The sequence below is a fragment of the Larimichthys crocea genome, chromosome XIV (genome assembly GCF_000972845.2).
Source record: "Larimichthys crocea isolate SSNF chromosome XIV, L_crocea_2.0, whole genome shotgun sequence".
Classification (NCBI taxonomy): Eukaryota; Metazoa; Chordata; class Actinopteri; family Sciaenidae; genus Larimichthys; species Larimichthys crocea.
This window is the reverse complement of record NC_040024.1, coordinates 3,520,792-3,548,645: the sequence shown is the minus strand read 5'-3', so window position 1 is coordinate 3,548,645 and position 27,854 is coordinate 3,520,792. Positions and strand designations below refer to the sequence as shown.

Here is a 27,854-nt window from a genome sequence, read left to right as displayed (position 1 = left end):
AAAAAAAAAAAAAAAAAAGTGAACCCAAACGCAGACAGGTAGGTAGAATGAACAAAGGTAACTTTCCTGACTTATTGGACACAAAATAACAAAAGGCGGCTGAGGAGTTCAGATAAAAAAAACAAAAATAATCCAACCATCCAAGAGAAAATCTCATCAATAGTAGTCCTCCAATGAAAAAATACAGAACTGAGAGACACTAGGAGAGGAGCAGAAACATACGGAGAAGCATTAAGCATTAAATAACTAATTAATGCAAAAAAAAAATGGCAAAGAGAGGAAGTAAAGTAACACAGAACACCCAAGGAGAGTTTTTGTTTCAAAGACTACAGTATTGAAGATTGCCTTACAAATTTAAAAACTCACAACAATCAACCTAATTGGATGTCTTTCCCCGCAGGACCGAGACTTCTGCCCGCTCCACCCCGAAGACCCGCTTTTCCAGACTTTCTCGGGTGAAACACTGAGGTACAAAGGCAAAGAACCTCTTTATCCTTTCTTCATCAATGAATGTGCTTATTACGAGAAGGGCATCGCCCTCTCGCTCGCGAGAAAAAGACACGTGGCGCTTCCCCGAATCCGGGTGCAGGCAGAACAGGAGCAACAAGCTAACGAACAGGGATTCGCATCGGAAGAGGAGTGACACGACGAGACTGATAAACTTTACAAAAATGTTCCTTTTATTGAAACGACAGCAGTTGCTTGGAATATGCATGAGTACCCTCGCACACAGTCACACGATATTTATGTGTACAGTTATTTTAGCTCACAACTGGAGAATGAACAACAACATCCATTGTAGATTCACAAAAAAACACTCATACAGTGACATCTGCCGTTATATTTACACTACACTGGATTCAGGGATAGAACAATTTCTTGAATTAAAAGGCTGAATATGCAAAATACAATCTGATTCATCACACACGGTGCATGATCATTCTTTAATTTAATAAACTGTGCGATTGATGCTAATATATATACACACTGGTGGACACATTGCATGGGTAATACTGTATTTTTTTGGGGGGGGACATCATCATCATCATCAAAAAAATAGAAATTCACTACTGAGCACTACAGCAATAACAGGATATGTTCAACAATAATTTAAGTGCAAAGGAATACTGTAGCTTATCCCAATATGGCCTTTTAAATTACATTCATAATGCCTCACAGAGAAACACAGTTTCCCTTAAATCCTGTTGAGTTGAAATGGTGATAAAAATAAATAAAAGGAACAAATATAAATAACATGAATAAACAACTGAATCCACAAAACAAATTTATATGAACATGTGAAGGGCAAAAGACATGACACGAAATGGTGAAAAAGCACTACTATATTAAAAAAAGTTTTGCTACAAAAACCTATAAAATCAGTCAAAACATGAAGTATATGCTTGAAAATAGCAAAGAAAACAATGCGTTGGGTAAATAAACTATGAAGAAACACAGTCTGACCTTAACAATGAATAAATAAATCACTTGAATAATAAAAACAACCAAACATGTACAGTAATAGTCATCGTCTCTCTCATTGTCGCATCATTCCTAGACTGTTCCGAAGCAGCAGAAGTAAAAGACAAGAGTAAACAACAGCAACCATCTGTCTGGGGGTTTTGTTTTGTTTTTTGGAACAAGAGTGTGTGTCATGTTCAGTACAACTTTATTACAATGCTGCCGTCAACCAGAGGATGTCAATGAAAGGTGTGTCCCAGTTCCATACCGTATAACGTAATCCTTAAAATGACCTGCAATTGCAGTTTGAGTAATCTCTATTGGATTGGATTTGTGTATAATCTTTGCAAAAAATGTGATCTGCATATAGTTCTAGTATTGTAACATCCTTACGTTTAAACGGACAGGACAAGAAACAAGCTGCTAGAAGACACGTGAAATGTGCAATCATTGTTCATGTGCAGGAAAACGGTGAAACTGTTTAATTAGACGCCTTATTAAATTGTCTCTTTACGTAAGGAGATTTGGCTAATGTGGGCACTTGTTTGAACGTGTTGACAGTTTTTTGGCCCATCATTTTTTTTATACGTCAGTCAGCTCGGTGAGTATTGTACTACATGTTCAGGACCTGGAATGAAGGAATGCAGCGTGAAACTGGGACACAGCTTGGTGTTAAGTTACTCTAAACCAAGCATGTGTTGTGTTATAAACGTCTTTCTGGTTGACCTTTTTCAAACCAATGCCGTAAAACCCGAGAGAGAAACACAAATCAAATCTTTTAATGCAGCAGACGGGGTTATTACTATAGAGTACATGCACTCTAATCCGTCAGAGAGCCAAATGCACAGATTAACCCACATCCCGCTCCTCTGAGGTCATAATAAAATGCATCTTGGTGTCAGAGTAGGGTATGAATATAACATAGGGCAGAGATCCAGAGCTCGAATCTCAAGTCTATGCCACCCGGTAGGCTGTCATGCGGTAGTAGTTTTGACTGTGGCTACGTGCCGCCCACACCAGAAGTGCGGCGGCCATCATGTGCAGTGGTGAGGAAATGAGGGCCAAGTAGAGGGACCAGCCCAGAGAGCCATCTACCTTATCAGGCAGCATTGACACCCTGTGGAGCAGGTCCATCCCCGCCAGGTAACAGCACACTGTGGCTAAGGTGCAGATACCTGCAGAAACAGAATAAAGTGATGCATTTACGTGGTTGAAATTTGATACTCGTGTCAACCACACGCAAACATCCTAGTATGTTTTTCTTTTAATTCGTTTTTTGCTGTGTCACTGCAGAAATATGAACAACTCTTCCGTCTAGACAGGGGCAAACTGGAAATCCCAAGCTTTAACTTGAATTACTAGTCTTACCAGCCAGCAGGTGAAGTACTCCTATGCCTAGTGTGGGGGTGAGGCTTTGACAGAGGCAGGCACAGAACCCAATTAGACCTGCCAACACCACCAGGCCCAGGGACACGAGTGGGAGCAGAAACTGGCACCTCCACAAGTCTACACATACACATAGAAATATATGAATATATAGGCAACACATATCGGTCATTATTAATGTAGAAAAGAGGCCGAATCCAGTGAAACTTACATGTGCGCACCATGTCCTCTCCGCTGTTGTGGTTTCCTGGTTCTTTATATTTGGGAATGAACTGCTGAGGTAGAGTGAAGCTTCGACACTCCAGCACCATCTTGACATCTGAAAGAGGTTATTTACATAAAGAATCATTGACATTAGTTCGCTTAGGATGAGACTTTATACAGTATACATGTCGCTTTACGGAAATATCCGTCCAATCTGTCAGTTGATTGTGAGCACGGCCGGATTAACCTCCTGGGGAGGGGGGCTGGGGCAAACATTTGTAGTTGGCAGCAGCGACCCAGAATCCAACCAGGGCTCAGGAGCCTGACCAATTGCTGAAGGAAAGAAAATCAATTGCAATAATTGATTTAATCCCTTTTTAAATCATAAAGTGTACTTTGTGATAATGAGAGTCATGGTTAGTCACAGTCTTGCAGCGTTGCTATGATGGACTGCTACGACCACGCTCGACAGTGCCGGACTCTGGGAGGGTAGAAGCAAAGAAATTTTCAAAATAAAAAAAAAGGACATCAGCACGATGAAACCCTTTTCTTGCATGTAGGACAGCCTATATGGCACTGCATCACCTTGTCTCCATTTTAAGGGCACCATAGAGGACACACAGTTTTATCTACAACAGAGGCATTTGTGCAGCAAGTCCACCAGTTTTGAAGCAATCTGATAAAAATACAACTTCAGAACAAATGCACAATACTTTCAAATAATCATAAAACAATAAAAGTAAACCGTAAGACAGAATCTGGGTAGTTTAAATGTATTTTTCCAGGAAAATCACAATACCTCTGTGACTAGGATGTAAATTCAAAACATGAGAGGCACAAACATCCATGATCCAGAGGTTGGGAAATGAATCCTTACCTGTCCTGAGGTGGGGCTTAGGTCAGTCATACATATACACACCTGGCTCTTTGTACCAGTGAGCGTTGGCAGGGACGTGCACACATCGCCACCAGAGGCCCACAGTCCCGTTGAGGCGGAACAAGGTGTCGCTGTAGGTTTTCTCGTCAAACTCTCCGTCTATGAACTCCTCATACAGGGAGCGCAGCTCGGACGCGTTGGCCTCTCCGCGCACCGTGGGGCTGCTGTACTGGTACCAGTGCTGCGTCCCGATGGCCACCGACAGATAAACAGTGGCCAGTATGCTCAGCACACAGGCGATGACCAGAGCTGTGGCGTAGCGGTTGTCAACCATTGTTGACCGGGTCAGAGACGCGTCAAAGAGGGATTAAAGTTGATGGTGAAAGTCGTTTTTTGGACACTCACAATCCAAGTCACTCCGGCATTGTCTGCAGAAATAAACACACCGTGCAACAGCTTTAATTTGAATGATTGATACCCTTCAGTGCTGTCCTAACAGTCAGCGTCAGCAGCCCTGCAGGCCGGCTTGGATGCGCCATCTGTTCCCCCTTGTCCCACTTCCACAGATGGTGGTTGGCCCGACCCGACGCTGCGGCAGATATCACACCGCTAAGTCCGCAATAACAGCCCCGAGTCCTCGCTAAAAAAAAAAAAAAAAAAAAAGTCAAACAGACCTCCTCCACCACCCCCACACACCGTTATAAAAATGCGTAATGTCCGAGCCTCCAAATGTAAAAAAGCACAGGTCTGCGTTTTTCTTTTTGGATGCCGGGCGCAGCCAGGATGATGCGAGATGTAAACACACTAATCCATGCGTGTTCCTCTTCCGGTTCGGCTCATGAGCAGATATTTCTGCAGCTGAGACAATATATAATAACAACAATATATCAAAATCAAATCTTAACAAATCATGTTTATTTATTATCACAGATAAACCTCTTTTAGTCTATTTTAAAGCTGTGATCACTTAATGGATGGCAACTAATTGATGCTTTTGATTGTGAATTGATCTTCTGGTCCAAACAATATCATTTTTAAAATCAAAGTTCACTACTTCAAAAATGCTTGTTTTGTCCCAACAACAGCTTGAAAGTGTTCAGTTTATGATCATATTTTTAACCCGCTATGAATTGAAAACTATTATTTTTTGTAACAAAGTCTCTCTCTTTAATTTTTCTAATAGATCAACACTGTTTAAAAGCTAAACGACCCTTTTAAGTCATGCGGACTTTAAACCAACAAACTAACATTAAACTGATGTGTGAGGGTTTATCCTGACCGTTGCCATTTGATGTCCTGTGATTTGCAAGGTCATTAATAGATGAAATAATGATTCTTCCCGCAAAATAAAGTTCAAATCACTTCAATAGAAAAAGCTATTCCAATAATTTATTAGATTTTATATAAATAGTGTTTCTCAACACCTAGATCAAAACTTTCGTCAACCTTCAGTGAATCTGTTTTGTTGGCCTGTACTGAATGAAAAATACTGACAAGAGCCAGTTACATTTCCTGAGATGATGTCAGGTCTCTCAAAGACTAATAATAACTAATAATAGTAGCCAATAGATATTTCTGTATGGCAGACATTGTTGTCACTTTGTTGGCTCAAAAAGTCATAACTACTTGTGTTACTGCTAACACAATGTTACACAGACTCCCGTTGTAACACAAATGTGTCACACGACTTTATGTTGTTTTGAATCTGATTGAAATCTTTATTCCCCAGACAACTTTGCAGCTGTTTTATGGATTGGAGAAACACTAAGTGCATTGCAATTACCTGTCTATTAACTTGCTTGTTCTCTGTGAGAGCTGTCATTAACTCTGGCAGTAGTTGATGTTGGTTATAATAAGAATCTAAATCAACGATGCGGCACTCCCTGTTTTCTTATTCACACAACAAAGAGTGAGACATTAACTGTGAAATATAATAACATGAAATCACATGTTGGGATTTCATGATCTATAAACCTCACAGGCGCTTTAATTAAACATCCCGCTATTACCCTGATACACTTTCGCTTTGTCACAAGAAGAGAATAAAATCAAAAGAGACACAACATAAATGTTTAAAGATTTTGTATTCTGATCATTGCTGACAGAAATTGTACAAAGTACACAAATTCTCACAGAATACAGTTATGTGTGATTACATGAATACTTTGTATCAATAAGACAGCTGACAGTGCTGAAAGTAAAATTTAAAATGAAAAAGTTTGAATACATTTGGAGATGACAGAAACTGCAGCATCTTAACTTGTATATTTAAAAAAATAGATTGATTTAAAAGACATTAAAAGTACAATAGTGCTCTTATTTTTTGACTTCTCTGGGCTTAAGATAATGTGTTATTTTATGGTCGGACTCAGTGCTATTGCTGGCTTGACAGTAGCCATGACAAGCGTACCATGAAGGATGCAGTGAGGACTTCATGTTTGCAATGACCCTTGATAAACCTTTTATGCATTGGTTCACGATTGGGGTGTGCAGTCCACTATAATGCTACAATATGCTCTCTGTGGCATTTATTAGGTCGCTATGTCATGTTATGCTGCTATGCAATCAGGTAAAACCTAAACATGAATTTTAAATCATTTGGGGACTACAGAATTAAGTTAAAAGTAACAGCAGTATCCCTGCTTCAAGTTTTCAAAAATATATTTATTTAAAAGACATTAAGTGTTAACAGTGCTCTTATTTTCTGACTTTTCAGTGCTTAATATAATGTGTTATTTTATGGTTTGACTCAATAGAGTCAGTGGACAAGGTGCTGTGTCATTCTGTTCAGCTCAGGATTCTGGGCATTCATTTCCACATAGAAATATGCTAAGTTCTACAGACTTTCCTTATCCACCGAGTCCACTCAGTCTGATAGTATGTTAAAGAAAAGTCCTATTTCATGCCAGTGATAGCAGTCATATTCTGTTCATTTCAAATGGAGCACTGATGCTATTGCTGGCTTGACAGTAGCCATGACAACAGTACCATGATGGATGCAGTGAGGAGACTGATCTTGTGGTTTACTCCACTCGAAGCTGTAAATAAGGAGAAAAGGAAACAAAACATTATTTTAACAAACAGTTCTTCAACTTTTAAAAAGTAGTTTAAAAAGTAGTACTCAGTATTGCTTACGTATGCCATTCACAATGATGGAGCTGATCTCAATGTCAAAGCCGGTGATATTCGAAGCCGCTCTGAGCAAAACACTCACAAACTCAGTGTTATTAAGAACAAATGTATTTTGAAAGTTAAGGGTGATGTTATTGATGATTGATCCATTACTGCGGAAAGAGAAACAAGACATATTGTTCATTATGTATATTAACAATGTTAATATAAATTTACATCAGATGCAGGCCACTATTCTTTAATTGTAAAAAGATAAGTCTTAAATTACCTGAATGACACCACCTCTATGAACCTGAAGGAGGAAGGGAATACCGTTTGGAAAATGGGTTCAAGCTGCAGAAACAGAGATTTATTTTTTATTTAAACACTTTCAGCTTCTATTTTTGCTTCAAAACACTGAACTGTGTGTATGGGATAAGTTGTGCAGTGAGGTGTAGTTTTCTTTGTTATATTCATTGTGTTTTCTGTATTTCCAAAACAAATTGAAACTTTCTTTCGTGCTTTGCACGACAGCCAATGACATTAGAGTACAATGTATTTGTCCTTCCCTCTAACGTGGCCAGTTGTTCCCCATATCCATATTTTCTTCCTTTGTACATATATTCCACATTAAATTGCAGGCCATACCCTTTAGCATTAGACCATAACATTTCAGTCTTTGAGTGAAGACTTGCGATTTCTAATATTATAATTCAGTAGGTGTACCAGCAAAAAAAAAAAAAAATGTCAGGGTGAGACTTACCTGTGTCTTTAACAGTGAAGTTCGATTTTTAAATGTGTCTGATGCTGGATCGAGCAAGTCAGATGTGAATGTGTTTGTCACAGATCTAAAAGACACATTAATTTTTGTGAGTGCTACAGTTGCGGTGCAGCGTTGCGGTGCGCAGTTGCAGGTTGTAGCAGTTGCAGGTGCAGCAGTTGCAGGTGCAGCAGTTGTAGTTGCAGCAGTTGTGTATGCAGCAGTTGAAGGCAATGGACCATCTATGGAATCAGTAAATATTTGTGTCCATGTCAAATCAAGTTTGCTACCAGTTTCACAAACTAATCAAAGTGTGTGTGTTGGTGTTACTAACCTGCTACTCTGATTGAAGTGGCATTCATTGTAAGATTGAAGGTACTGTTTTGCACGGCATCTACTAACGTTTCAACAATAGCACTATTCGGTGGCAAGTCTGCAGTCCTATTGAATACAATCCCAAGATCTACTTGAGTTCCAACCGTTCTTGTCCTCGCAAGAATAGGCCTGTATCATTAACCAAATGAGACAAGTGTCAAACAATATATGAGACGATTTCATAATCTACACATACATGCAACATCAGTAAATCACTGTTAGAAGTGTTCTTACCTGAAACTCCTCACATTGCAGGTGTTAAATCTATTTCCAAATCTGATACGGTATACTTGAATACACTGCAAAAAGAAACATTAAAAGACTTTGAGCAGCTTTCAAGCACAATAACTTTCTCAAAAGATATTAAACAGGAATGCAAATTTCACTGAAATTAATTTTTATTTATGATTTATGATTTATGATGAATTATACATTGATGTCCAGTGCATTCAAGCATAATAAAAAGTTTCTACTTACGGTATTACACATGCCATTCAAGCACTTTGAATCTGTTGCTGTTGGGATTGTGAGCTCAATTGTAAAAGGTTCGTTGGTAGTCTCTGACACGTGTAACAGGCGCTGAAGCAGTTGATGTTGCAGGTGTGGTTGTTGATAGTCCAGTTGTAGCTGAAGTTGTTATTGATGCCCCGATTGTTGTTGATGCATCACTTGTAGTCAATGAATTGGTTGTAGTCAATGCGCCGGTTGTAGTTGTCCCAGTTGTAGTTGATGCACGGTGTTGATGCACCAGTTGTAGTTGATGCACTGGTTGTTGATGCACCAGTTGTAGTTGATGCACCTGTGGTTGATGCAGCGGTTTTAGTTGATGCACCAGTTGTAGTTGATGCACCTGTGGTTGTTGATTCACCAGTTGTTGCTGACGCACCGGTTGTAGTTGATGCACCGGTTGTTGTTGATGCACCAGTTGTTGTGGATACCCGTTGTTGTTTGAGCCCCGGTGTTGTTGTTGTTGATGCATCACTTGTAGTCAATGAATTGGTTGTAGTCAATGCGCCGGTTGTAGTTGATGCACCAGTTGTAGTTGATGCACTGGTTGTTGATGCACCAGTTGTAGTTGATGCACTGGTTGTTGATGCACCAGTTGTAGTTGATGCACCTGTGGTTGATGCAGCGGTTGTAGTTGATGCACCAGTTGTAGTTGATGCACCTGTGGTTGTTGATTCACCAGTTGTTGCTGACGCACCGGTTGTAGTTGATGCACCGGTTGTTGTTGATGCACCAGTTGTTGTGGATTCACCAGTTGTTGTTGATGCCCCGGTTGTTGTTGTTGTTGATGCATCACTTGTAGTCAATGAATTGGTTGTAGTCAATGCACCGGTTGTAGTTGATGCACCAGTTGTAGTTGATGCAGCGGTTGTAGTCGATGCAGCGGTTGTAGTCGATGCACCTGTGGTGGTTGATTCACCGTTGTTGTTGGCGCACCGGTGTTGTTGATGTACCGGTTGTTGTGGATTCACCAGTTGTTGTTGATGCCCCGGTTGTTGTTGATGCATCACTTGTAGTCAATGAATTGGTTATAGTCAATGCACCGGTTGTAGTTGATGCACCAGTTGTAGTTGATGCACTGGTTGTTGATGCAGCGGCTGTAGTTGATGCACCTGTGGTTGTTGATTCACCAGGTGTTGACGCACCGGTTGTAGTTGATGCACCAGTTGTTGTGGATTCACCAGTTGTTGTTAATGCCCCGGTTGTTGTTGATGCATCACTTGTAGTCAATGAATTGGTTGTAGTCAATGCACCGGTTGTAGTTGATGCACCAGTTGTAGTTGATGCACCAGTTGTTGTTGCTCCACCGGTTGTAGTTGATGCACCGGTTGTTGTTGATGTACCAGTTGTTGTGGATTCACCAGTTGTTGTTAATGCCCCGGTTGTTGTTGATGCATCACTTGTAGTCAATGAATTGGTTGTAGTTGATGCACCAGTTGTAGTTGATGCACTGGTTGTTGATGCAGCGGTTGTTGTTGTTGATGCAGAGGTTGTAGTTGATGCACCTGTGGTTGTTGATTCACCAGTTGTTGACGCACCGGTTGTAGTTGATGCAACAGTTGTTGTGGATGCACTGGTTGTTGATGCAGCGGTTGTTGTTGATGCAGCAGTTGTAGTCAATGCACCAGTTGTAGTTGATGCACCAGTTGTTGTTGCTCCACTGGTTGTAGTTGATGCCACAGTTGTCGTTGATGCACCGGTTGTTGTTGATGTACCAGTTGTTGTGGATTCACCGGTTGTAGTCGATCACCGTGTTGTTGTTGCGCCAGTTGTAGTCAATGCACCAGTTGTAGTCGATGCACCAGTTGTTGTTGCTCCACCAGTTGTCGTTGATGCACCGGTTGTTGTTGATGTACCAGTTGTTGTGGATTCACCGGTTGTAGTCGATGCACCAGTTGTTGTTGCTCCACCGGTTGTAGTTGATGCACCAGTTGTTGTTGATGCGCCGGTTGTTGTTGATGTACCAGTTGTTGTGGATTCACCGGTTGTAGTCGATGCACCAGTTGTTGTTGATGCGCCAGTTGTAGTCAATGCACCAGTTGTAGTCGATGCACCAGTTGTTGTTGCTCCACCGGTTGTAGTTGATGCACCAGTTGTTGTTGATTCTCCAGTTGTAGTCGATGCACCAGTTGTTGTTGATGCGCCAGTTGTAGTCAATGCGCCAGTTGTAGTCGATGCACCAGTTGTTGTTGATTCTCCAGTTGTAGTTGATGCACTGGTTGTTGTTGATGCAGTTGTTGTAGTCAATGAATCGGTTGTTAGTTGTTTGTCTACACTGGTGGATTGTGATTCACCCTACCAATATACACTGTAATTGCATTAGCAACAAACAAATCATGTCATAACATTCAAAATCACATTTTTAGGCACTGTTAACATCTTCACTTCATATTACACGTAATCAGTAACTTACTGTAATATCAGAGAACCGTAAGTTCGTCCAATGTCCATTTTCTGCTTTGGAAACTGCAAAATTTGACAGTCAGTCATCTACCCCAAAAAGCACATTAAAGTAGCAAATATCTTTCAAAATATCTATTTTTATTTTGAATGAGCGTTAAGTGTCATTAAGAATTTGCAGTCTTAATGCAATAATTCTTCTTGAAGATGTAACCCGGGTTTAGAAATGACTTAATATTAAGTTTTAAATTACAAAAAGAAACCACACTGCATCTTTAATGTCAAAGTGAAAGAGATTTATCCTAATACAGTAGCATAATTCAAAATGGAGATGAAAGAAGTTCATTAATATTTGTACTGCAATATTAGCTTGTTGTTATAGCTAGTAATACAAATGGGATAGCAATTTGGTCTTCTAAATTCACACTTGTAAAGATCAGCAATTTGTGTCATAATTATATAAGCCTAGCTTGATCTTAAAAGTAATCTTAGTCTGGAATATTTTACGTTGAATAAAAACCAAAGCACACCGATCCAACATCTGATTTGTCCCAGACAATAACTTATACTGACATATCTGACATTTGACAAGACTAAAAGCCAGTCCTAAATTTACTCTTGTCTGGCAGCCTCTCACTTGTTTTCCTTTCTTTTCTTTTCTTAGCTTCTTTTATCATCCCTTCCTTTCAATGTTTAGCTACAGACTGGGTAGAAATTTGCTTTCTCTATTAGGTCAGTATAACAGACCATCATACCTCATCAGGGTAACTATTATTTTGTGAAAGGACGTATTATAGCACATCACTGTGGTGCCAAGCATCAATGAAAAAAGATAACGGCTGCATCCGACACACATGCCATGGCATGCCCTGCCCAGTTTAATAATAACAATTTTCAATCCGACTTGGGTTTTTTATATTACTTTATTATTGTTATTACTGTTCGCCACCAAATTACTTTAATATTTATATTTATGTATCATATAATACGAAAACTTAGAGACCATGCATTTTAGCCATTTATAGCAACAGCAGCAGCTGGGAAGCAGTATAGCAAGTATAGATTGACCCTACTTTAGTGATGGGAATTTTGGCTCTTTTTGGAGAGCCGGTTCTTTTGGCTCTGCTTACTATAAGGAGCCGGCTCTTTCGGCTCCCAAACGGCTCCTCACATTTTATTAATTGGTTTTATTTATTTAATAATTTATTATTATTATTATTATTATTATTATTATTATTATTATTATTATTGTTGTATTGTTATTATTTTATATTTTATATTTTTAAATGTTATTTTATTTTATTTTTGACATTGTAAAGCACTTTGGTCAGTGCATGCTGTTTAAAAATGTGCTATATAAATAAAACTTACTAACTATTTAATTAATTAATCACCCAAAATAATGCAAAACTGCCTGAAACCGTTTGTCGTTTTCTCTCGGTCTCTCGTCTCCCTCCTGTCGTGTTTGTCCTCCGCGACCACTGTGTGTGTGTGTCTCTGTCACCCCTGCCGTGGATGCTGCTATACATCTTGACCAATTACGTGCAGCTTTCACACAAAAAAAAAGTGGAGAAAAAAAGTTTTTCCCCCCACTAGTTTTTTTTTTTCCTCCACTTTTTTAATTGAAAGCCGAACGTGATTGGTCAAGATGTGTGAGAACAGGCATGGCACGAGGGAGAGTGTAAGGGAGAGGAGACAGCGAGGCACCAAAGTGGAAAAAGAAAAAGGCTCCCTAAATCGGCTCCCGTCGTTCACTTCAAAGAGCCGGCTCTTAGAACCGGATCGTTCGCGACCGACACATCGCTACCCTACTTGCCAAATGATGTCAAACAATTCCTTAAATCGTTCCAAAATTCAGCCTCTAAAAGAATCAATAAGAAATCTAAAATTTGAATCCTCTAGAGCTAGTTTTAAAAAAACAACAACAAATGTTTATTTAATACAAAAGTATACATTTACACAAATTTAAAGATTTACTTACCCAAATTAGAAGAAGAAGAAATATTGCCTTCTTTGATGGAGTATAGATTTCTTAAAGTTTTTGGAAAACAATCAATATTTCCTTAATCTGTTTTACATTTGTGACATTGGAGATATGTCACCTGTGGCAGTCTTCATCTCTTAAAGCCGTTATATAGCCTTTGAGACAACACATCTATGTGACTCATAGATATATTATTCAGAAATGTTGGATGACAGCAAATCAGAAAAAATAGGCTGTGGCATATTCCTTTGTCAGTTCCTTGATTTCATCTTAGTATACACCCCTCTTTGTCTTGTCGTGAAAATATCTTTCTTCTGAATTCCAGTTATGAACAATAGATGTATTACACAACTGGTTACTAAACCCAAAGATGCCTCCCTCAGGTAGTGTCACTTCCAGTAATTCTGGCAACGTTTCTATGGCTGGCACTCCTTTATTCAGCCACAGTGGCCATCACAGGTGACTACACTTTACATGATACAGCATATATTGGCATGAACACTGTCTTGGTACTGTGTTGGTTTCAAAAGACTAGAAAAAATAACAGAGAAAGAAAAAATAAGCACCAATTGTGCAAGTAAATAAGATCATAAACGATTTAGTAAGTCTAAGGTCTACAGAGGCTCGGATGAGTAGGAGCCAGGATCAAGCTGTGATAAAATAGGAGACAGTAGATGAGTAAAGCCACAAGGGGGCAGTAATGCAACTACAAGGTATAGGTATTCAACAGTCATCAAAGATGAATCATGTTCAGTATCTAGCGTCTGACAAGATTTATTGTTCACATAACAAAATTAGGAGTCTGCATAAGTGTGGTGGCATTTTCATCTCTCTTCTATCTTGTCCTGCGAGGTGGCTTTTGAAGTGCAACAAAACAGGGCAGGTTATGCAGAGAAATTCCCCTGCACTACCAATTAATTTATTCTAGTCAATTACTAATATAACCCAGAGAGTCTTTTAGTCAGTGCACAGCATAAAATAAATGATATCCTCTTCTTCTTGGCCTGGTTTTGGTGTTCTGTTTTAGTATTTCCTGTTTTCTGTTGAAAGAGTCTTTCCTCAGGTGTCTTGTGTTACTTTAATTCCTGTCTTTGTCCCGTCTGTTTGTTTGTTTTTTCACTTGTGTTTAATTAGTCTGTTCTCTTGTCAGGTTGTCTGCGTCTTTTACCCAGTTGTACATTTAGTGAGGGCAACATATGAAAATCTGGGAACTAAATCCTTACCAAGAAATTTCTTCACAATTGTGTTTAGGAAGGTGTGTAATATCATGTCTTAAAATGTTGAAATTTAACTCCCGTGGAAAACCTTTTAAAAAATTGTAAAAAAATTGGGGTACATCTAACCGATTTTTGAAAAATCAATAATGTTAAATTTGGCTTTAAGTAACTTGTGAGGGGGTCAAACTAGGGTTTTTTATTATTCTGAGTCGATTGCAAGCATTAGTTTTTTTCCCAAACCACTCCTTAGTGCAAAAACAGCCACCCCCACTTTTCCCACTCACTGCATTTTCAGCCATTATTACACCATAAAAAATTTCTTTTTTCCTATTTGTCTAAAGCAATAGCCTCATGAAAAGGTAATAATTGTCAGGGCAGCATTAGCTTTTTTATCTGTTGTATATGTGTACATGTTTTTTTATCTGTTGTTATCTGTTGTAGTTTTATCTGTTTTAACTTTTGGCAATCTCCTGCCAACTCTGACCTCGTTCCCACTTTACCATGTAGAGAAACCATCCACCATCAACCACCAGTTGATGCTCAGGCTCAGTTAAATCCTTCAGGCTAGTCTTGGAAAAGCCTGCCTTGTTTGCCGTGTTAATTTTTTGATTTTTGTTGCTGAACAGGGACAGGACTGAACGGGAAGGAAGTCAGCTACTATAAGCTCGTCTCAACTGTCATAGCCGGTTGGGCCAAAATGATCAGTCGGTTGAACAACTTGAGTGAGTCAAGGTGAATCTTCTTTTCATTGACCTTGGGAATCTTTCTGAGTGATGACAGGGCTTGTACCTTCAACTTCACCTCCATGGTCGATGTGGCTGACCGTCCATCCAGCTTTATCTGCATCTCCCTCCCTACTTCAGCTGCTCTTTCTGCATTACCTGGGCCATCTCTCGTGCTTGTGAATCCTGTTGAGAAAGACACAAGCAACTCCTTACTCCCTTAAATGGGTTGATCTCCTCAAACCATTTGAGGACAAATTCAATCACTTCAGCGTCTCGCTTCATTTGTGTTTTGGCAAGGTCTCTGTGGAGTAGACCATGTTTCTTGACACCTTCCTCCATGTGCTGGTTGACCATGGAGAAGTGTTTGAGGGTAAGCACCCAGCACCTGTGACCAGAATCACTATTTCTCATCCTCCCTCTGCTCAGTCCACCTTCTGACTTGGCTGCCTTCATTAATGTCTGCTCAATACAGATGTCACACCAGGTGCCAGACTAATCATGGCTAGAGTAACGGACAACATGGTTCCCATGGGAAGTAAAACTTTTAAAGGTTTCCTTGTAAGCAGGCAAAGTTTCGAGTTGCTTCATGAGTTGACAGTACAGCCGTGCCCCCTTGACATATTGATGATGCCCCACAGCTGCAAAGATGTCTAGCATCCTAGTGACAATGCAGGACAGGTGCCCATTGTGGTCTGCAAGCCGTTCAGTTCTGATGAAGATCTTGATGACATCTACCATGTAGTGGTACTGCACCCAGAGTGCAGGCGTTCTTCCTCCTTTGGGAAGTCTTTTGAAGATTTCTTCAAACCTCCGTTCAAACACTACAACAACTGGATCTGTGTGTCTGGCTCCCATTTTCCCATCAGCTACCTTCTCCATCAAGGTCCTCATTTCACCAAGCCCCTCCTCAGTGAAGGCATGTTTCACCGAAGACCCGCTTTTCCAGACTTTCTCGGGTGAAACACTGAGGTACAAAGGCAAAGAACCTCTTTATCCTTTCTTCATCAATGAATGTGCTTATTACGAGAAGGGCATCGCCCTCTCGCTCGCGAGAAAAAGACTCGTGGCGCTTCCCCGAATCCGGGTGCAGGCAGAACAGGAGCAACAAGCTAACGAACAGGGATTCGCATCGGAAGAGGAGTGACACGACGAGACTGATAAACTTTACAAAAATGTTCCTTTTATTGAAACGACAGCAGTTGCTTGGAATATGCATGAGTACCCTCGCACACAGTCACACGATATTTATGTGTACAGTTATTTTAGCTCACAACTGGAGAATGAACAACAACATCCATTGTAGATTCACAAAAAAACACTCATACAGTGACATCTGCCGTTATATTTACACTACACTGGATTCAGGGATAGAACAATTTCTTGAATTAAAAGGCTGAATATGCAAAATACAATCTGATTCATCACACACAGTGCATGATCATTCTTTAATTTAATAAACTGTGCGATTGATGCTAATATATATACACACTGGTGGACACATTGCATGGGTAATACTGTATTTTTTGGGGGACATCATCATCATCATCAAAAAAATAGAAATTCACTACTGAGCACTACAGCAATAACAGGATATGTTCAACAATAATTTAAGTGCAAAGGAATACTGTAGCTTATCCCAATATGGCCTTTTAAATTACATTCATAATGCCTCACAGAGAAACACAGTTTCCCTTAAATCCTGTTGAGTTGAAATGGTGATTTAAAAAAAATAAAAGGAACAAATATGAATAACATGAATAAACAACTGAATCCACAAAACAAATTTATATGAACATGTGAAGGGCAAAAGACATTACATTACATTGCATTTAGCAGACCAAAGCGACTTACAGAGGAGGACATAAGCTGACAAAGGTGTAAAGGAGCACAGAGTAGTTGTTAGTTTTGTTAGACAGAGAAGCAGTCTCGAAAGAGAAAGGTTTTTACAAGTTTTTTAAAGGTAGAAAGGGATGTTGCTGTTCTTGTAGCCGTTGGTAGGTCATTCCACCATTTGGGGACGACCACAGAGAAGAGTTTAGAGTGACCTTGCTTTGCGAGAGGCGAGGGTACAACTAGACGGTTTGTATGAGCGGAGCGTAGCGCCCTGGTCGGGACGTGAGCCTTTAGTAAGGCGCTGAGATAGGCAGGGGCAGATCCTGTGATGGTTTTGTAGGCTAGCGTCAGAGCTTTGTGTTTAGTTCTGGCAGCTACAGGCAGCCAGTGCAGGTCGCTGAAGAGTGGGGTGACATGTGACCTTTTGGGTTGATTGAAAACCAGTCGTGCTGCGGCATTCTGGACCATTTGCAATGATTTGATTGCACAAGCAGGTAGGCCAGCCAAAAGGGAGTTGCAGTAATCGAGGCGGGAGGTGACTGTAGCCTGTATCAGGAGCTGAGCGGCATATTGGGTCAGGTACGGTCTGATTTTTCTAATATTGTACAATGCATAGCGACATGACCTCGCTACGGAGGAAATGTGCTCAGAGAGAGAAAGACGATCATCTAGTACGACGCCCAGGTTTTTAGCAGCATGGTTAGGGGTAATAGTGACAGTACCAATTTTCAGGTTGAAGTCATGGCAGATTGACTCATGGGCAGGGATGACTAGGAGTTCGGTTTTTGACAGATTAAGCTGGAGATGGTGGTCTTTCATCCAAGTTGACAGATCAGAGAGACAGGCGGAAATGCGCACGGAGACCGTGGTGTCGTCCGGCTGGAATGACAGGTATAGCTGTGTGTCATCGGCATAGCAGTGGTAGGGGAAGCCGTGTGAGCGGATAACGTGGGACAGCGAGGTGGTGTAGATGGCAAACAGAAGGGGACCCAGCACCGACCCCTGCGGCACCCCGGTGGAGAGGGTATGAGTTGATGACAGACGACCTTGCCAAGACACATTAAAGGAGCGTCCAGCGAGGTAGGACTCGAGCCAGGAGTGGGCAGAGCCTGTAATGCCCATGTTAGCGAGTGTGGTTAGGAGTATGTTGTGATTGACTGAATCGAAGGCAGCCGATAAGTCAAGAAGGATGAGTACAGATGATTACCCTCATGTTCTGTTTTTAGGGCTTCTGTGACAGATAGAGCTGTCTCGGTGGAGTGGCCACTCCTGAAACCCGACTGTTTTGGGTCAAGTAGGTGGTGATGGGTGAGGAAGACAGTGACTTGTGTAGAGACCGCCCTCTCAATGGTTTTCGAGTGGAAGGGAAGCAGTGACACCGGCCGATAATTTTCAACCAAGGTGGGGTTAAGCGTAGTCTTTTTCAGTAGTGGCGTAACTCTGGCTTGTTTGAAGGCAGCTGATCGGTGGGACTACTGTAGGAGCGATATCTTGTAGGAGTTTAGAGGGGATGGGGTCCAGCAGGCAGGTGGCGGGTCGGTTGTCAATGATCAGTTTGGATACCTCGTCTTCTGAGAGAGGGGTGAACGAGGAGAGAGTTGCGCTGTTGTCTCTGGGAGGTAGTAGGTTGTGACTGGGGGATCACAAAATTGTTTGCTGATAGTCGCCACCTTGTCTGTGAAGGAGGCAAAGCTGTCAGCAGGTTGGTGCCGGGGGGGGGGGGGGGGGGGTGGCCAAGAAGAGTTTCCGTGAGTCAGCTGTGCTGCTGATTTTCTTGTTGTAATATTCCATTTTAGCAGTAGTGACAGATGAAGACAATGACGCTAGGAGAGATTGGAAGGCTTCTAGGTGAGCAGGGTTTTTGGATTTGTGGCATTTCCGTTCCGCAGCTCTGCGTGCTGTACGTGACGAGCAGATTGGCATCAGTCAACCATGGGCGGGGCTGAGTGGAGCGTACAGGTTTGCTGAAAAGAGGACACATGGTATCTAGGCATGCGGTTAGTGTGGAACTGAGAGATTCAGTGGCTGCATCGACATCTAGCGGAGAGAAACTGTTGGGAGGGGGAAGGGCAGCAGCGACGACTGAGGCGAATATGTCAAAGACATGACACAAAATGGTAAAAAAGCACTACTATATTAAAAACAAGTTTTTGTTTTTTTTTGCTACAAAAACCTATAAAATCAGTCAAAACATGAAGTATATGCTTGAAAATAGCAAAGAAAACAATGCGTTGGGTAAATAAACTATGAAGAAACACAGTCTGACCTTAACAATAAATAAATAAATAAATCACTTTAATAATAAAAACAACCAAACATGTACAGTAATAGTCATCGTCTCTCTCATTGTCGCATCATTCCTAGACTGTTCCGAAGCAGCAGAAGTAAAAGACAAGAGTAAACAACAGCAACCATCTGTCTGTTTTTTTTTTGTTTTGTTTTTTGGAACAAAATGTTCAGTACAACTTTATTACAATGCTGCCAAGTATTTTTATGCGTGTCCTCACCCAAATTCTAGGCGTGTTCACAGGTGCACTCGTCAACCACAGGATGTCAATGAAAGGTGTGTCCCAGTTGAGTTGAAATGGTGATTTAAAAAAATAAAAGGAACAAATATAAATAACATAAATAAACAACTGAATCCACAAAACTAATTAACTTAATAATTTGTATAACTTAATCCTTAAAATGACCTGCAATTGCAATTTGAGTAATCTCTATTGGATTGGATTCCTGTATAATCTTTGCAAAAAATGTGATCTGCATATAGTTCTAGTATTGTAACATCCTTACGTTTAAACGGACAGGACAAGAAACAAGCTGCTAGAAGACACGTGAAATGTGCAATCATTGTTCATGTGCAGGAAAACTGTGAAACTGTTTAATTAGACGCCTTATTAAATTGTCTCTTTACGTAAGGAAGTTTGGCTAATGTGGGCACTTGTTTGAACGTGTTGACAGTTTTTTGGCCCATCATTTTTTTTATACGTCAGTCAGCTCGGTGAGCGTGTTCCTCTTCCGGTTCGGCTGATGAGCAGATATTTCTGCAGCTGAGACAATATATAATAACAACAATATATCAATATCAAATCTTAACAAATCATGTTTATTTATTATTACAGATAAATCTCTTTTAGTCTATTTTAAAGCTGTGATCACTTAATGGATGGCAACTAATTGATGGTTTTGATTGTGAACATGGGCGGACTGGGGCAAAAAATCGGCCCTGGCATTTTGGACCACAGCAGCCCACAACAACAACCTTTATCCTGACCGTTGCCAATTGATGTCCTGTGATTTGCAAGGTCATTAATAGATGAAATAATGATTCTTCCCGCAAAATAAAGTTCAAATCACTTTAATAGAAAAAGCTATTCCAATGATTTATTAGATTTTATATAAATAGTGTTTCTCAACACCTAGATCAAAACTTTCGTCAACCTTCAGTGAATCTGTTTTGTTGGCCTGTACTGAATAAAAATACTGACAAGAGCCAGTTAAATTTCCTGACATGATGTCAGGTCTCTCAAAGATAACTAATAATAGTAGCCAATAGATATTTCTGTATGGCAGACATTGTTGTCACTTTGTTGGCTCAAAAAGTCATAACTACTTGTGTTACTGCTAACACAATGTTACACAGACTCCCGTTGTAACACAAATGTGTCACACGACTTTATGTTGTTTTGAATCCGATTGAAATCTTTATTCCCCTGACAACTTTGCAGCTGTTTTATGGATTGGAGAAACACTAAGTGCATTGTAATTACCTGTCTATTAACTTGCTTGTTCTCTGTGAGAGCTGTCATTAACTCTGGCAGTAGTTGATGTTGGTTATAATAAGAATCTAAATCAACTATGCGGCACTCCCTGTTTTCTTATTCACACAACAAAGAGTGAGACATTAACTGTGAAATATAATATCATGAAATCACATGTTGGGATTTGATGATCTATAAACCTCACAGGCGCTTTAATTAAACCTCCCGCTATCACCCTGATACACTTTCGCCTTGTCACAAGAAGAGAAAAAAATCAAAAGAGACACAACATAAATGTTTAAAGATTTTGTATTCTGATCATTGCTGACAGAAATTGTACACAAATTCTCACAGAATACAGTTATGTGTGATTACATGAATACTTTGTATCAATAAGACAGCTGACAGTGCTGAAAGTAAAATTTAAAATTAAAAAGTTTGAATACATTTGGAGATGACAGAAACTGCAGCATCTTAACTTGTATATTTAAAAAAATAGACTGATTTAAAAGACATTAAAAGTACAATAGTGCTCTTATTTTTTGACTTCTCTGGGCTTAAGATAATGTGTTATTTTATGGTCGGACTCAGTGCTATTGCTGGCTTGACAGTAGCCATGACAAGCGTACCATGAAGGATGCAGTGAGGACTTCATGTTTGCAAAAGCCTTTTATGCATTGGTTCACGATTGGGGTGTGCAGTCCACTATAATGCTACAATATGCTCTCTGTGGCATTTATTAGGTCGCTATGTCATGTTATGCTGCTATGCAATCAGGTAAAACCTAAACATGAATTATAAATGCATTTGGGGACTACAGAATTAAGTTAAAAGTAACAGCAGTATCCCTGCTTCAAGTTTTTTCAAAAATATATTCATTTAAAAGACATTAAGTATTAACAGTGCTCTTATTTTCTGACTTTTCAGTGCTTAATATAATGTGTTATTTTATGGTTTGACTCAATAGAGTCAGTGGAAAAGGTGCTGTGTCATTCTGTTCAGCTCAGGATTCTGGGCATTCATTTCCACATAGAAATATGCTAAGTTCTACAGACTTTCCTTATCCACCGAGTCCACTCAGTCTGATAGTATGTTAAAGAAAAGTCCTATTTCATGCCAGTGATAGCAGTCATATTCTGTTCATTTCAAATGGAGCACTGATGCTATTGCTGGCTTGACAGTAGCCATGACAACAGTACCATGATGGATGCAGTGAGGAGACTGATCTTGTGGTTTACTCCACTCGAAGCTGTAAATAAGGAGAAAAGGAAACAAAACATTATTTTAACAAACAGTTTTTTAACTTTTAAAAAGTAGTTTAAAAAGTAGTACTCAGTATTGCTTACGTATGCCATTCACAATGATGGAGCTGATCTCAATGTCAAAGCCGGTGATATTCGAAGCCGCTCTGAGCAAAACACTCACAAACTCAGTGTTATTAAGAACAAATGTATTTTGAAAGTTAAGGGTGATGTTATTGATGATTGATCCATTACTGCGGAAAGAGAAACAAGACATATTGTTCATTATGTATATTAACAATGTTAATATAAATTTACATCAGATGCAGGCCACTATTCTTTAATTGTAAAAAGATAAGTCTTAAATTACCTGAATGACACCACCTCTATGAACCTGAAGGAGGAAGGGAATACCGTTTGGAAAATGGGTTCAAGCTGCAGAAACAGAGATTTATTTTTTATTTAAACACTTTCAGCTTCTATTTTTGCTTCAAAACACTGAACTGTGTGTATGGGATAAGTTGTGCAGTGAGGTGTAGTTTTCTTTGTTATATTCATTGTGTTTTCTGTATTTCCAAAACAAATTGAAACTTTCTTTCGTGCTTTGCACGACAGCCAATGACATTAGAGTACAATGTATTTGTCCTTCCCTCTAACGTGGCCAGTTGTTCCCCATATCCATATTTTCTTCCTTTGTACATATATTCCACATTAAATTGCAGGCCATACCCTTTAGCATTAGACCATAACATTTCAGTCAGACTTGCGATTTCTAATATTATAATTCAGTAGGTGTACCAGCAAAAAAAAAAAAAATGTCAGGGTGAGACTTACCTGTGTCTTTAACAGTGAAGTTCGATTTTTAAATGTGTCTGATGCTGGATCGAGCAAGTCAGATGTGAATGTGTTTGTCACAGATCTAAAAGACACATTAATTTTTGTGAGTGCTACAGTTGTAGGTGCAGCAGTTGCAGGTGCAGCAGTTGCAGGTGCAGCAGTTGCAGGTGTAGCAGTTGCAGGTGCAGCAGTTGCAGGTGCAGCAGTTGCAGGTGCAGCAGTTGTAGTTGCAGCAGTTGTAGTTGCAGCAGTTGAAGGCAATGGACCATCTATGGAATCAGTAAATATTTGTGTCAATGTCAAATCAAGTTTGCTACCAGTTTCACAAACTAATCAAAGTGTGTGTGTTGTGTTTACTAACCTGCTACTCTGATTGAAGTGGCATTCATTGTAAGATTGAAGGTACTGTTTTGCACGGCATCTACTAACGTTTCAACAATAGCACTATTCGGTGGCAAGTCTGCAGTCCTATTGAATACAATCCCAAGATCTACTTGAGTTCCAACCGTTCTTGTCCTCGCAGGAATAGGCCTGTATCATTAAACCAAATGAGACAAGTGTCAAACAATAATATGAGACGATTTCATAATCTACACATACATGCAACATCAGTAAATCACTGTTAGAAAAGTGTTCTTACCTGAATCTCCTCACATTGCAGGTGTTAAATCTATTTCCAAATCTGATACGGTATACTTGAATACACTGCAAAAAGAAACATTAAAAGACTTTGAGCAGCTTTCAAGCACAATAACTTTCTCAAAAGATATTAAACAGGAATGCAAATTTCACTGAAATTAATTTTTATTTATGAGTTTTGTCCAGTGCATCCAAGCATAATAACAGTTTCTACTCACCGGTATTACACATGCCAATTCAAGCACTCTGAATCTGTTGCTGTTGGGATTTGTGAGCTCAACTGTAAAAGGTTCGTCTGGTAAGTCTGCTGACACAGTGTAAACAGGCGCTGAAGCAGTTGATGTTGCAGGTGTGGTTGTTGATAGTCCAGTTGTAGCTGAAGTTGTTATTGATGCCCCGATTGTTGTTTGTATAGGTATTCACAGTCATCAAAGATGACTATGTTCAGTATCTAGCGTCTGACAAGATTTATTTTCACATAACAAAATTAGGGTCTGCATAAGTGTGGTGGCATTTTCATCTCTCTTCTATCTTGTCCTGCGAGGTGCTTTGAAGTGCAAACAAACAGGGCAGGTTATGCAGAGAAATTCCCCTGCACTACCAATTAATTTATTCTAGTCCATTACTAATATAACCCAGAGAGTCTTTTAGTCAGTGCACAGCATAAAATAAATGATATCCCTCTTCTTCTTGGCCTGGTTTTGGTGTTCTGTTTTAGTATTTCCTGTTTTCTGTTGAAGAGTCTTTCCTCAGGTGTCTTGTGTTACTTTAATTCTTGTCTTTGTCCCGTCTGTGTTGTTTTTTTTTTTTTCACTTGTGTTTAATTAGTCTGTTCTCTGTCAGGTTGTCTGCGTCTTTTACCCCGTTGTACATTGTGAGGGCAACATATGAAAATCTGGGAACTAATCCTTACCAGAAATTTCTTCACAATTGTGTTTGGAGGTGTGTAATATCATGTCTTAAAATGTTGAAATTTAACTCCCGTGGAAACCTTTTAAAAATTGTAAAAAAATTGGGTACATCTAACCGATTTTTGAAAAATCAATAATGTTAAATTTGGCTTTAAGTAACTTGTGAGGGGGTCAAACTAGGGTTTTTTATTATCTGAGTCGATTGCAAGCATTAGTTTTTTCCCAACACACTCCTTATGCAAAAACAGCCACCCCCACTTTTCCCACTCACTGCATTTTCAGCCATTATTACACCATAAAAATTTCTTTTTTCCTATTTGTCTAAAGCAATAGCCTCATGAAAAGGTATAATTGTCAGGGCAGCATTAGCTTTTTTATCTGTTGTATATGTGTACTGTTTTTTATCTGTTGTTATCTGTTGTAGTTTTATCTGTTTTAACTTTTGGCAATTCCTGCCAACTCTGACCTCGTTCCCACTTTACCATGTAGAGAACCCATCCCATCACCACCAGGTTGGAGTGCTCAGGCTCAGTTAAATCCTTGCGGCTAGTCTGTGGAAAAGCCTGCCTGCTTTTGCCGTGTTATTTTTGATTTTTGTTGCTGAACAGGGACAGGACTGAACGGGAGGAAGTCAGCTACTAAAGCTCGTCTCAACTGTCATGCGGTTGGCCAAAATGATCAGTCGGTTGAAAACTTGAGTGAGTCAAGGTGAATCTTCTTTTCATTGACCTTGGGATCTTTCTGAGTGATGACAGGGGCTTGTACCTTCAACTTCACCCTCCATGGTCGTGTGGCTGACCGTCCATCCAGCTTTATTGGCATCTCCCTCCCTACTTCAGCTGCTCTTTCTGCATTACCTGGGCCATCTCTCGTGCTTGTGAATCCTGTTGAGAAAGACACAAGCAACTCCTTACTCCCTTAAATGGGTTGTCTCCTCAAACCATTTGAGGACAATTTCAATCACTTCAGCGTCTCGCTTCATTTTGTTTTTGCGGCTCCTGTGGAGTAGACCATGTTTCTTGACACCTTCCTCCATGTGCTGGTTGACCATGAGAAAGTGTTTGAGGGTAACAGCACCCAGCACCTGTGACCAAATCACTATTTCTCTCCTCCCTCTGCTCAGTCCACCTTCTGACTTGGCTGCCTTCATTAATGTTCTGCTCAATACAGATGTCCACACCATGTGCCAGACAATCCTGGCTAGAGTAACGGACAACATGGTTCCATGGGAAGTAAAATTTAAGGTTCCTTGTAAGCAGGCAAAGTTTCGAGTTGCTTCATGAGTGACAGTACACCGTGCCCCTTGACATTTGATGATTGCCCCACAGCTGCAAAGATGTCTAGCATCTAGTGACAATGCAGGACAGGTGCCCATTGTGGTCTGCAAGCCGTTCAGTTCTGATGAAGATCTTGATGACATCTACCATGTAGTGGTACTGCACCCAGAGTGCAGGCGTTCTTCCTCCCTTTGGGAAGTCTTTTGAAGATTTCTTCAAACCTCCGTTCAACACTACAACAACTGGATTGTGTGTCTGGCTCCCATTTCCCATCAGCTACCTCTACCATCAAGGTCCCATTTCACCAGCCCTCCTCAGTGAAGGCATGTTTCACCGAAGACCGCTTTTCCAGACTTTCTCGGGTGAAACACGAGGTACAAAGGCAAGACACTCCTTTATCCTTTCTTCTCATGATGTGCTTATTAGAAGGGCATCGCCCTCTCGCTCCGAGAAAAAGACTGGCGCTTCCCCGAATCCGGGTGCAGCAGAACAGGAGCAACAAGCTAACGAACAGGATTCGCTCGGAAGGGGTGACACGACGAGCGATAAACTTTACAAAAATGTTCCTTTATTGAAACGACAGCATTTGCTTGAATGCATGTACCGACACCAGTCACACGATATTTATTGTACAGTTATTTTAGTCACAACTGGGAATGAACAACAACATCCATTGTAGATCACAAAAAAACCTCATACGTGACATCTGCCGTTTATTTACACTACATGGATTCAGGGTAGAACAATTTCTTTGAATAAAGGCGATAATGCAAATACAATTCTGATTCTCACACACAGTGCATGATCATTCTTTAAATTTAAATAAACTGTGCGATTGATGCTAATTATACCATGGTGGACACACTTGCAGGGTTTCATATGTATTTTTTGGGGGACCCATCATCCATCACAAAAAATAGAAATTCACTACTGAAGCACTAAAGCAATAACAGGAATTATGGTCAACAATAATTTAAGTGCAAAGGTATACTGTAGCTTAGCCCAAATATGGCCTTTTAAATTACATTCTAATGCCTCACAAAACACAGTTCCCTTAAATCCGTGTTGAGTTGAAATGGTTGATTTAAAAAAAATAAAAGGAAAAAATCTGATAACATGAAATAAACAACTGCATCCACAAAACAAATTTCGTATGAACATGTGACTGGGCAAAAGACATTACATTACATTGAACTTTAAGAGACCAAAGCGACTTACAGAGGAGGACTAAAGCTCTGACAATAGGTGTAACGGAGCACCGATATTTCAGTAGTTGTTAGTTTTGTTAGAAAGAGAAGCAGTCTCGAAGAGAAAGGTTTTACAAGTTTTTAAAGGTTCGTGAAAGGTATGTTCTGTTTTTAGCCGTGGTACGGTCCATTCCACCATTTGGGGTCGACCACAGAGAGAGTTTTAGAGTGACCTTGCTTTGCAGAGGCGAGGGTACATAGACCGGTTTGTATGGCGGAGCTAGTACGCCCTGGTCGGGACGTGAGCCTTTAGTCGAGCGCTGAGATAGCAGGGCAGATCCTGTGATGGTTTGTAGGTAGCGTCAGAGCTTTGTGTTAGTTCTGGCAGCTACAGCGCCCTGTGCAGGTCGCTGAAGGTGGGGTGACAATGTGACCTTTTGTTGATTTGAAAACCCAGTCGTGCTGCGGATTCTGGACCTTTGCAATGATTTGATGCACAAGCGGTAGGCCAGCCCAGGGGAGTTGCAGTAAAGCGGCGGGAGGTGACTGTGCCTGTATCAGGAGCTGAGCGGGCACTCATATTGGGTCAGGTTACGGTCTGATTTTCTATATTGATCATGCATCGCGACATGACCTCGCAACGGGGAAATGTGCTCAGAGGAAAGACGCTCTAGTACGACGCCCCGGTTTTGCAGCATGTTTGGGGTAATATGACAGTACCACCTTTTCCTTGGTCCTGGCCGTTTGCTCCTGGGCACGGGCATGCTGGAGTTCGGTTTTTTGCACTTGCTGGAGATGGTGGTCTTTCCATCCAGTTGCCACGATCAGAGGCCGGCGGTGCCACGAGGACCGTGGTGTCGTCCGGCTGGTGCAGGTATGCTGTGTGTCATCGCATAGCAGTGGTAGGGAAGCCGTGTGAGCGGTAAACGTGGACAGCGAGTGTGTGGTGTAGATGGCAACAGAAGGGGACCCAGCACACCCCCCTGCGGCACCCGGTGGAGAGGGTATGGTGATGGAACAGACGGCCTTGCCAAACACATTAAAGGAGGTCCAGCGAGGTAGGACTCCGAGCCAGGAGTGGGCAGAGCTGTAATGCCCATGTTAGCGAGTGTGGTTAGATATGTTTGTATTTGACTGAATCGAAGGGCAGCCGATAAGTCA

At 40.6% G+C, this 27,854-nt stretch overlaps 3 protein-coding genes and 3 long non-coding RNA genes across 7 annotated transcripts in view; 1 reads left to right on the top strand and 5 right to left on the bottom strand.

Annotated features, from left to right (window-relative positions):
- Positions 1-16,839, top strand: part of LOC104923975 (N-acyl-aromatic-L-amino acid amidohydrolase (carboxylate-forming) B) — a 20,741-nt gene extending 3,902 nt beyond the window's left edge. Inside the window, exons 7-8 of one of the 2 annotated variants that reach the window (XM_019272119.2) lie at positions 401-455; positions 15,964-16,839. In XM_019272119.2, the coding sequence (XP_019127664.2) occupies positions 401-455; positions 15,964-16,151 (243 nt within the window). In that variant the 3' untranslated portion in view covers positions 16,152-16,839. Of the gene's footprint in view, positions 1-400; positions 672-15,963 lie in introns of those variants that run through there. The other variant, XM_010737192.3, reaches the window with a different exon arrangement.
- LOC109141515 (uncharacterized) lies at positions 660-19,840 on the bottom strand. Its single transcript, XR_002042766.2, has 2 exons — positions 19,534-19,840; positions 660-1,754 (listed from the first exon to the last, which is right to left on the bottom strand). It is a non-coding gene; the product is annotated as an uncharacterized LOC109141515 (long non-coding RNA).
- LOC104923976 (claudin domain-containing protein 1) lies at positions 1,062-4,722 on the bottom strand. The gene is made up of 4 exons (XM_010737193.3): positions 3,971-4,722; positions 3,059-3,166; positions 2,830-2,967; positions 1,062-2,636 (listed from the first exon to the last, which is right to left on the bottom strand). The coding sequence occupies exons 1-4, from the start codon at positions 4,260-4,262 to the stop codon at positions 2,416-2,418; spliced, it is 759 nt and encodes a 252-aa protein (XP_010735495.1). The 5' UTR covers positions 4,263-4,722; the 3' UTR covers positions 1,062-2,415.
- Positions 5,942-7,918, bottom strand: LOC113747610 (uncharacterized). Its single transcript, XR_003463730.1, has 4 exons — positions 7,803-7,918; positions 7,329-7,393; positions 7,064-7,212; positions 5,942-6,966 (listed from the first exon to the last, which is right to left on the bottom strand). It is a non-coding gene; the product is annotated as an uncharacterized LOC113747610 (long non-coding RNA).
- On the bottom strand, positions 8,016-8,481 carry LOC113747611 (uncharacterized). The gene is made up of 3 exons (XR_003463731.1): positions 8,409-8,481; positions 8,134-8,303; positions 8,016-8,041 (listed from the first exon to the last, which is right to left on the bottom strand). It is a non-coding gene; the product is annotated as an uncharacterized LOC113747611 (long non-coding RNA).
- A 1,070-nt stretch (positions 19,841-20,910) lies between the features above and the next one.
- On the bottom strand, positions 20,911-23,720 carry LOC104923977 (uncharacterized). Its single transcript, XM_019272117.2, has 7 exons — positions 23,537-23,720; positions 23,320-23,384; positions 23,041-23,210; positions 22,677-22,948; positions 22,213-22,277; positions 21,948-22,096; positions 20,911-21,850 (listed from the first exon to the last, which is right to left on the bottom strand). The coding sequence occupies exons 3-7, from the start codon at positions 23,066-23,068 to the stop codon at positions 21,765-21,767; spliced, it is 600 nt and encodes a 199-aa protein (XP_019127662.2). The 5' UTR covers positions 23,069-23,210; positions 23,320-23,384; positions 23,537-23,720; the 3' UTR covers positions 20,911-21,764.
- Between the last annotated feature and the right edge of the window lie 4,134 nt (positions 23,721-27,854).